General features: G+C 52.4%; 2 protein-coding genes across 7 annotated transcripts; both read left to right on the top strand.

Annotated features, from left to right (window-relative positions):
- The first annotated feature begins 272 nt into the window (after positions 1 to 272).
- On the top strand, positions 273 to 4,441 carry FVEG_02783 (hypothetical protein). Of its 6 annotated transcripts, none has more exons than XM_018890256.1 (4): positions 273 to 1,095; positions 1,211 to 1,361; positions 1,491 to 1,868; positions 1,998 to 4,441. In XM_018890256.1, the coding sequence occupies exons 2-4, from the start codon at positions 1,236 to 1,238 to the stop codon at positions 3,999 to 4,001; spliced, it is 2,508 nt and encodes an 835-aa protein (XP_018746540.1). In that variant the 5' UTR covers positions 273 to 1,095; positions 1,211 to 1,235; the 3' UTR covers positions 4,002 to 4,441. The 6 variants fall into 6 exon arrangements, with proteins under 6 accessions (XP_018746540.1, XP_018746541.1, XP_018746537.1 ...); XM_018890257.1 differs by having other exon boundaries at positions 1,214 to 1,361; positions 1,998 to 4,374; XM_018890253.1 differs by having other exon boundaries at positions 1,491 to 4,441.
- A 343-nt stretch (positions 4,442 to 4,784) lies between these two features.
- Positions 4,785 to 9,274, top strand: FVEG_02784 (hypothetical protein). Its single transcript, XM_018890258.1, has 2 exons — positions 4,785 to 8,247; positions 8,304 to 9,274. The coding sequence occupies exons 1-2, from the start codon at positions 5,166 to 5,168 to the stop codon at positions 8,831 to 8,833; spliced, it is 3,612 nt and encodes a 1,203-aa protein (XP_018746542.1). The 5' UTR covers positions 4,785 to 5,165; the 3' UTR covers positions 8,834 to 9,274.
- Positions 9,275 to 9,426: the final 152 nt, after the last annotated feature.

Below are 9,426 nucleotides of genomic sequence, written 5' to 3'. Positions count from 1 at the left end.
CCTTAATCGAATAGAGTACTTTCAATGGATCTCATTATCAATATCTGACAGGGTTTGTGGTTGTGGTTACACAGCAAAAGACGAAACAGTGCCCCCAGTGAACTTATGAATCACTATCCTCAAACATTCGGTAACCCGGGTATCAGTGCATGCATGACTGGAACAAGATAGACTCGCCCAGAAACTGTGTGTATGTACGCTGGTCCTACCCAATATATTTCAACCCTCACGACTCACGGTACTACCCATCTCTCCAGTATCGTATCTGGTCTGCTGGCTACCAGTAAGACCTCGTCATCATCAGTATTGCCTGCATTGGATCTTTACCCTTTTGCCTTTTGCCCCAAGGGTTGCGTCTATCGCCATCCGTCCACTGACGGCCTCACATCATCCTTCTAGTCCATGCACTAACACCGAAAAAGTGCCCCGATCGACCGACCCCTCAGTACCGAAGCCAGCCCAGCCCAGCCCGGATCATCCCCCGTCAGCTGGTGCAGGGAGTTTTCCAGTTTCCAATCGCTACGAGTTACGGTGCGAGTCGGCTGGTGCTACAGCCACGCTACTTGGGGCTTACCAGAAGTCATCGCGGCTTGCCGTGGCATGACAGCGTAGCCTCAAGGTATCTTTCATTCTTTGGTACCTAATGTGTCACTGAGTCTGCGGCCAGATTTATTTAGTTGCCAAGGTGAAAGTATCCTCCAGTCAGTCAGTCTCTACCTGAAATCCGGGGCATCAGTAATTCGCAGCACGCCCCCTGCAGGCATCCTAGGCACCTCACCTCACCTCACCTACAGGCAGCTCAGGACCCGCGTACAGTGGTACAGTGGAAGCTTCTCTTCTTACTTCTTCCTTATCCTCTCCTCTTCTCTTCTTTTCTTCCATCAATCTCACCCTCTCCTCCTCCTTCTAAAACTCTTGCGCCTATCTATCATCAGGCGGCCTTTTCTCTTTTATCACCCAATATCGTTTCTTTTCAGAGCGTCGGTTGCCGATTCTCATGACGAGTGACAACCATCTTGTCACCGCCGATTGCTAGGTTATCTCGACCACCGATAACAGCATTAACATCCTCGTCACCGCCCCAGGCTACCATATGTAAGGCTCCACCATCCACAGTCGTCATTCTTCCCTTCTCTTCTTCTTCATCCTCGTCCTTCGCGGATCGAGCACGACGAGAATAAACTGAGATTCTAACATTCTCTTCTTTTAGCAGCCTTCCTGGAAATATCGCCAAAATGGCTTCCACCACGCATAACGCTGGTCTGGACCATGCCATCACCGTCAAGGTGATGTTCGAGGGCATCACTCGTCGCACCAAGATGCCTCTTCGGGATATGGTCCCAAGAACTCTTGAATCTAATGTATGTTGACAAATACTGCTCTCGCGTTGAGCAGTTCCAGAGATTCTGCCATTCTACGTCGCCACCTTACCATGGAGACCAGAGTTGACGGTTCAGTAATTAATTAAGCAACAACTAACACGCTATCAGATCCGTACATTCTTGCACATCCCTGGAGACGCTCAGGTCGCATTTGAGCGATACTCCGATTCTGCTGCGTCTTATGTCCTGCTTGAGGCCGAAAACATCCCCATCTACAAGCAGCTCTACCGCGCCGCCAAGGCAAAGTCTAAGCTCAAGATTCGTGTTACCGTCAAAGAACAGCCCAAGATTACAGTCCCTAAGCCTGTCACCGTCGAAGATGAGCACGAAACCGCCGCATTTGGTTCTTCTCCTATGGGCATGGACGAGGCTCCCAAAGAAGCTCACGAGACCTCCGCAGAGCCGAGCCCTGCACCCACTCCCGCAGCTGAGGTTCCTGCACCAACCCCACCATCAATCATCACATCTCCCGAGACGACTCTTCCGGTCCGTATTAGCCCTCTATCGCGAACTTACAACTCTGCTCTCCTCAGTGATGCTGCGAGACTCATTGAAGAACGTCGGGATGCTCGTCTGGATTTTGAGAGCCGCCTTGCTAATCTTATGGAACGACAGTCGGTGCTAAAGCAGACACCCCAGTCTCTCCCCGTAACCAAGCACCAACGAGCTCCATTCTCTTTGCCCAAGTCTGAAGGTCCCTCGTTGAACAAATGCCCTGCCATGTTCACTCACGCTGGTCCTGGCTTCGCAGTCTGTTGCAACAGCTGCGAAAACAATATTCCTGATGTTCACTACCACTGTTCTACCTGTGACGATGGAGACTTTGATCTTTGCCAGTCATGTGTCGATCAAGGCATCACCTGCCATGGTCGAGATCACTGGTTGATCAAGCGCTCAACTGTTGATGGACAACTCGTTCAGAGCACCACCGAGACTATCGCCCCTAAGCCCAAGCCCAAGGCGGAGGTCAAAGTTGAGACTGTCATTGAGACCAAGGTCGAGTCTAAGATTCCACCTCCCGTTCAGACATTTCAATTGTCCAAGCCAATTTTCGAGCCCCTCGCTGCTCCTTGGGCCACTCTCGGCATCATGCGAACATGCAACTGCTGTGTGCAAGAACACCCTGAGGCTGAGTTTCTTCATTGCACAGTCTGCGAAGACTTCGATCTCTGCCAACCATGCTTTGCTAAGGACAAGCACGGCCATCACCCCAAGCACGGATTTGCCCCCGCTGTCAAGGGAACCAAGATGCCCCATCATGTTGCAGCCAAGATGAGCCCAGGCCGTAACCATATGCACCACGCCATTTGCGATGGCTGCGACAAGTACATCACAGGTATCCGTCATAAGTGCCTCGACTGTCCTGACTGGGATTACTGTTCTGCTTGCATCAAGTCTGTGAAGATCATCCACCCTGGCCACCGATTTGCGCCCATCTATGAGCCACTCACTGATGTCCGTGCTCGCGAACCAGCAGCCGTCCATGTGGGCATTTGCTGCGACGGACCTCTCTGCTCCGGAAGCCAGGCGTACCCCAATTACATCCGTGGCACCCGATACAAATGTGCTATCTGCAATGATCTGGACTTCTGTGCCAACTGCGAGGCCAGCCCCATTAACGCGCACAACAAGACTCATCCCTTGATTCAGTTCAAGACTCCTGTCCGTCACATCAGTGTGACGACAACTGGCGAGAACCAGGATGGCCAGGATATGCCTGAAATGGGTGACCACCGGAGCTCGTCCAAGTCTATTGAGACTGAAGCCACGGTCCCCAGCAACTCCATCAACCCTGTCCGCACTATCGTTGATGTGAAGCCAACTGAACCTGTTCCAGCTAAGATTTCCGTCAAGACGCCCGAGTCTGGGGTAAAGAAGGAAATCAAGAAGGAATCTACTCCTCCCGAGCCCATCCCTACCCCCAAGGCGGAATTCAAGGGTGTATTCGTTCGCGAGACTATCCCTGATGGTACTATCCTCCCCCCAAACCATGTTTTTGAACAAACATGGACTCTCCGCAACGATGGCAAGGAGAACTGGCCCGCTGGCTGCTCCGTCAGATTTGTGAGCGGCGATTACATGGGCCATGTTGACTCTAATCACCCTGCCGGCATCTCCGAGCTTGTGTCTGCCTCAGAGTCTACCGTGTGCTATGCTCCTCTTGGCCCTGGTCAGGAATTTCCCTTTACTGTCCTTCTTCGGACACCCGCCCGGCCTGGCAAGGTCATCTCTTACTGGCGTCTTACAAGTCCCGACGGTGAGAAATTTGGTCACAGACTGTGGTGTGATGTCAATGTCCGAATTGTGAAGGAGGAGCCCAAGCCTGAGCCCGAGCCGGAGCACGAGTCCGCAGCTATTGAGGAGCCCAAGCAGGAGAATGACAGCCAAGCCTCGAGCCAGATGATTTTCCCCAAGCTTGAGAAAGAGTCACCCGTGGCTAGCATCCACGAGGCTGTTAAGCCTGTCTCTGTCGTTGAGGAGCCCAAAGAGTCAGAAACTATTGATGACGAATGGGACTATTCTGAAGATGGATTCATGACAGACGAGGAATACGACATCCTGGATGCTTCCGATGAGGAGTATCTGGAGGAACAAAAGAAGAAACTTGCCACCAAGTAAGCGTAAATTTGATTTCTTAGGATGGGAATGGGGTTTATGGATCTGACTTTTATTCGTTTTTACTTTGGCCAATGTTGCTTACTCCCTCTCTTTTCAATTCTGTATTATTTCTTCTGTTTTCATACCTCTGTCGTTTATTGACAACGACGGTATCAAACCGGGTAGCTATGGACAAGGCCATAGCCAGATATCTACGAACCTTCTCGTAACATGTTCAGTGAGAGAAGATCACGCTCTTTTGGTAGTTTGGACTAGGTAGCTCAGGATGCAACAATGGGATTCGGTGATTCGATAACTAAAGATTGGCTTTCCCCCCCCGTTTCTAAGTGATAGTATTCTCAGATGCGTAAGATGAACCTGATATATGTGTGAGGATGTTTTCAGTCGTGCAAGTTGTGAAATCGGCTCTGTCAAGTCACACAGTTTGTCATCCAATCCCGTCCGTTGATTAAATGGCTGATCTGCATCAGAGATATGAAAATCTGAAATGGGCTGATGATGAACAGCCAGTGTCTTGGGAAAATCCATGATGCAGGCCGGTCACGGGACCTGCAAGATGGAGGATGGATGGATGGATGCCTTTGGTTTCATACGAATGTTATCGCAACCGGTTTTTGGTGCCTGAGAATTTATGACGGAGGTTCCTTATGGCCTGGCTTAGCCTGGGCGGGAGGCCCACAACTACTTTTTTTTTGAACCTAAAAAGTGGAGCGCCCGTGAAAGAGGGTCATCAGCCGCCCGCTCATACCCCCGGGCAGCCAAAAGGCACTGGACTGCACCTGGCGCCCAGGCCAAAACATCTCCCCCGTCGTACAACTCTTTTCATATTTTCGTTACGGTTTCCCAGGGCGACCCTGGACTGAATGCGACTGCGCTGCGTTGCCATCCATCACGCCGCACCGCCTCTCGTCAAAGAAAAAAAAACGGCTTCTTTAGCTGTTCTTTGACTGTTTCTCATCAATTTCTGGCCGTTGTCCTTTCTTTATTCTCCTTTTGCTACCTGGTCAGGTCACGCAACCTACCTCGACGCACGCTCTCAGGTTCAAAAAAAACGCGACCCTTTGGCTTTGGTCCTTGGATCGTGGTTCCATTGTCATCACCCTTCATCATACAAAGCTTTTTCCGCCTTCAACCCCATTCGTCAACCATCGGCCATCGCGCAAGATGGTCACCTTTTCAATTCCCGGCGATAACGAACTCGCCGAAGCTGGCAAGGGCACGCCTCGGCCGCGTCCTGCTCTCCCCTTTGCGAAGCGCGCCTACGTCTCAACGCCGTTAAAGAGCAGCCGTCTCGGCGTTCCGCAGAGTGCGCCAGCACGGAGGCTACTGAAGACTCGCGATGAGACGCCGTCCAGTAGCCTCAACAGATCTACCATTTCTACATCCCGTAATATCTTCAGGGCTTCTACCACCTCCGATAGTCCCTCCATCACTCCTTTCTCCCCGAGCATCCCTCAGAACACTCCGAAGAAGGTGTTCGCTCCCGGTGCTACCCCCGAGCCGAACCGTGTCTATCGAGAATCGACTGCACATGCGACCCCCCGTGGTATGGCCGACAAGACCACATCCAAGGAGCTGTTCCACATGCGTATCGAGGACCCCGATCCCGAACTGTCTGGCGAGGTTCTAACGAAGAAGATCCCTCAAGGTTGGAACTCCAAGGGCTCTATTTACGCCGACCAATTCCTCTCGCATCTCTGTCCTCCCGAGTTCGACGAAGAGCAGCGACGACAGTTTTACTGTATTCTCGATCTCCGACGACTCAAATATGCGGCCAACGAAATTTTTTCCAAGAAGGATTGGAAGCTTAATGTAATCAACTTTGCAAAGGAGTTCGAGAAGAGCAGGAGTATTATTCTGTTACGCTACGGACTCTACGAATTCCAGAATGTTAAACCTTCGCTGGATGTGCTCAAGAGATGGCGTCGTGAGCATGGCCTCCCTGAGCCAGAGGAAGAAAATGCCGAACCAACTCCTACAAAGACCACTGCTACCAAGAAGCGCAAGGCCGATGATGATATCACCAAAGATGCTACTGTGAACGGCTCTTCCAGCAACAACAAGCGACGTGCTCCTGGCCGTGAAGAAGATGACCAGGAGCAGGATGCGCCAACTCCTGCACCCGTTCCTACTCCAGCTTCCACCTTGGGCAAGAACAAACGCAGGGCTTCCGTGAGCGATGAGGCTGATGGCCAACCCTCCAAGATGCAGAAGGGCACTGCTTCTGCCGCCAAATCTCTCTTCGAGAAGATTGCCAACAACTCAACTGCCCCCGCCGCGTCTCCCTTCAAACCTTCTACCAAGCCCACCGATGATGGGGCTGCTGCTAAGCCAAACCCCTTTGCTTTCAACAAGCCCAACGGCGGCGGTAGTTCGCTTGCCCGCAGCATCTTTCAGAACCCTAAGCCCGGCAGTGCTGCTGGCGCTTCTTCTGGTGGAAACATCTTTGGCTACCTTTCTGATGCAAGCTCGGCCAAGAACAGTGGTGTTGATGCCGATGCCGAGAGTGAGGCCGACTCAGATGTCGAGGATCATAGCCAGGCAACCGGAAACAGCGACGAGCCAAGTGCGGCAGCTAGCGGCGCCGACACTGCTTCTCAGGCTGGCATCGGCCTGTTCGGACAGAAGCCTGCCCCTGCCAGTGGCCTCGCTGCTGGGTCTAGTGTACCTGGTACTAGGGAGAGCACCCCTGGCCGAAGTCTGTTTGACCGAGTTACCAAGGATAATGATGGACAGCCGGTGCGGGTTGGGGAGAAGGACGAGACAGCAGCTGAGAAGCCCGTCGACCAGACCTGGAACCCTAGCACCACCCCTATCAAATTTGCGCCATCTGGCTCTGCATCCACAAGCCAAACTACCTCTTTGTTTGGAAAGGCCACTTCAGCGCCGACGAGTTCTTTGTTCGCCTCGAAGCCTCCCACCTCGAACCTATTCGGTGCCGCCAAGCAGGACAAGCCTGCAGAAAAAGAAGCAACGCCAGTCTCGGATCAGGCCGACAAGACGGGAGGTGAATCTGACAAGGAGAACGATGAGGCCCCCAAGAAGTCACTGTTCGAGTCTAAGGCTTCAGCGGCTCCGGCAAATTTTGGGTCTCTCTTCGCGCCTAAACCCGCTACGGAGCCATCTAAGGCTGGAGAGCCAACAAAGCCTGTTGCTACAAGCTTATTTGGAACCAAGTCTGATGAGAAGTCCAACACTCCTCCAGTCACTACCAACCTGTTTGGTACCGTAAGCAAGCCTGCTGAGTCAAGCGGCCCCTCGATGCAGTCGTCTACGTTGTTTGGTGCCAAACCCACTAACAATGAAACTGCTAAGACTTCACTCTTTGGTACTCCCAGTGCAGAATCGACTACTGCTACGTCTTTATTTGGTGCAAAGCCTACAAGCACCGCCACCAACTTGTTCGGCAATGCCTCGGCGTCAACTGCCAAGCCTCTGTTTGGTGCCCCCAGCTCTGACGATGCGACGGCGCCCAAGACTGATGCTGCTTCTCCGGCAGACAAGCCTGCTGCGGCCCCCATTTTCAGCTTCGGGGCGCCTTCCGCTGGTGCTGATAAGATCAATGGTGTGAACAAGCCCCTCTTTGGAGCACCTCAGTCGCCTACGTCGTCTGGTGCAGCCGCGCTTGATGGTAGTCCCATGAAGCAGGATGGACCATCACCGGCCAAGAAGGCATTCGATGGTGGCAGCACTGGGGCTTCGGCCGCACCCATCTTCAGCTTTGGTGGCGCCTCTACAGCTCCTACTGCTCCCTCATTTGGTGGTGGCTCGGGCACTTCGACACCTCTGTTTGGCGGTGCTTCTACGGCACCTGCTGCTAACAATGCAGGCTCGTCTTTTGGTGCAAACTCGACCAACTCTGGAGGGTCGTTTGGTTTCCAGTTCGGAGGAAACTCTGCTTCTTCATCGTTCAATAATCCGTTCTCCTCGGGCAACGATGGAGGTAACGCAGCTTCTGCCCCATCATCAGCTCCTGGAGGCATGTTCAGCTTTGGGGCCACCGCCGCACCTTCTGGAGGTTCCAATCCGTTCCAATTTGGAGGTGCAAGCAACGCCACATCGACCCCAGCCTTCGGAGCTGGCAGTAATAACAATGCTCCCGCTTTTGGAGGGGCGCCTGGATCTACCGGAGCGCCGGGGTTTAGCTTCACAGGAGCCTCGCCATCGCAAAACTCAGTACCAACATTTGGATCCAACCAGAACGGCAACCTTCAACCGCCTGCTGGTGGTTCTACCACCGGGACCAGTAAGTCTCCTCTTTTTCCACATCGGAAAATCGCCCCACTAAAGCGACGGGTGTAGACACACCGTTCAGTCTTGGGGGAGGCTCTAGCCTGGCCACAACACCAGCTGGCGGGACCCCGGAACCATCGAACCAAGCCGAAGGAGCCGCCGGAGGCGATGAAGAAGGCGAGAAGCACGAGCAGGTCAACTTGGCCGAGAACCTGGAGCAGGACGAGGATATCATGCATGATGTACGGGCAAAGGTGTTGAAGTTTGTGCTGGCCACTGAGAAGTCGGATGACAAGAAGCCCAAGTCTCAGAGTCCGTGGTCGGTACAGGGTGTAGGAGCTCTTCGACTGCTAAAGCACAAGGAAACGAGTGTTGTTCGTCTTCTTCTGCGAGCAGAGCCCCGTGGACATATTGCTATGAACCGAGCAGTCCTCGCCGACATGTCTTACAAGGCTGACAAGAAGTACGTCAAGATGACCACGTCGAACGAGAAGGGTGATGGACTTGAGACTTGGATGATTCAGGTCAAGACGGCGGACATGGCTAAGGAGCTTGCAGAAGCTTTGGAGAAGAACAAGGTCCATAATAAGAAGAAGTAATGTGGTGGGAACTGGAGAAGAGTATATAGAAGCACACTCCGATATCAGGTGCTTACATAGAAAGGTAAGGTGCAGGGAGCAGCATTGCGGGCGTTGTCAAGCATTCGACGTTTTATATCTTCTTTTTGCGGGCAAAGTCATATTTGGGATTTTCGTGGGAATGCTCAAGCAGGCAAAGATTGACTTGATCAGTGTATGGAATACAAAAGTTGTTTTTAATAACCTATACTGAGAGGGGCCTGGGAGAATCTTGATGTTTCAGTACCTAGTGATGGTATGTTTGAAGTTATACGTTTGTCATATTGTAGTTGTAATTGAGCCACGAAATAAGAAGAAACCACCCCGAGAGGATAGCAACTGGAACATGCATAAACTAACCACCCACTTTGAAGGTCTCGTGTAAATCACTACTGGGTCAGTAATCTTGAAGGGCAAGGCAGGGAGAAGTAAAGTAAGGTACTCTTCCTTTCAGGTTGAGTGAGGTTCAAAATTGAAAATGACCAAGTGAGAGCTCAGCAGCTTAAGGCTCATGTGAAACACGGGGGCGGGGGCGGGGATCAACAGGCGGGAAGGCAGGCGTACCTGTGCTGTGT

The sequence above is a fragment of the Fusarium verticillioides genome, chromosome 5 (genome assembly GCF_000149555.1).
Source record: "Fusarium verticillioides 7600 chromosome 5, whole genome shotgun sequence".
Taxonomy (NCBI): Eukaryota; Fungi; Ascomycota; class Sordariomycetes; order Hypocreales; family Nectriaceae; genus Fusarium; species Fusarium verticillioides.
Note: the sequence above shows the minus strand (reverse complement) of the source record. Positions and strands in the feature narration are given on the sequence as shown.

Coding starts and splice junctions, on each gene's coding strand:
- FVEG_02784 (XM_018890258.1), top strand. CDS start 5,166: ATGGTCACCTTTTCAATTCCCGGCGATAACGAACTCGCCGAAGCTGGC. Junction 8,248..8,303: donor TGGTTCTACCACCGGGACCA/GTAAGTCTCCTC, acceptor CGACGGGTGTAG/ACACACCGTTCAGTCTTGGG.
- FVEG_02783 (XM_018890253.1), top strand. CDS start 1,236: ATGGCTTCCACCACGCATAACGCTGGTCTGGACCATGCCATCACCGTC. Junction 1,362..1,490: donor CAAGAACTCTTGAATCTAAT/GTATGTTGACAA, acceptor ACACGCTATCAG/ATCCGTACATTCTTGCACAT.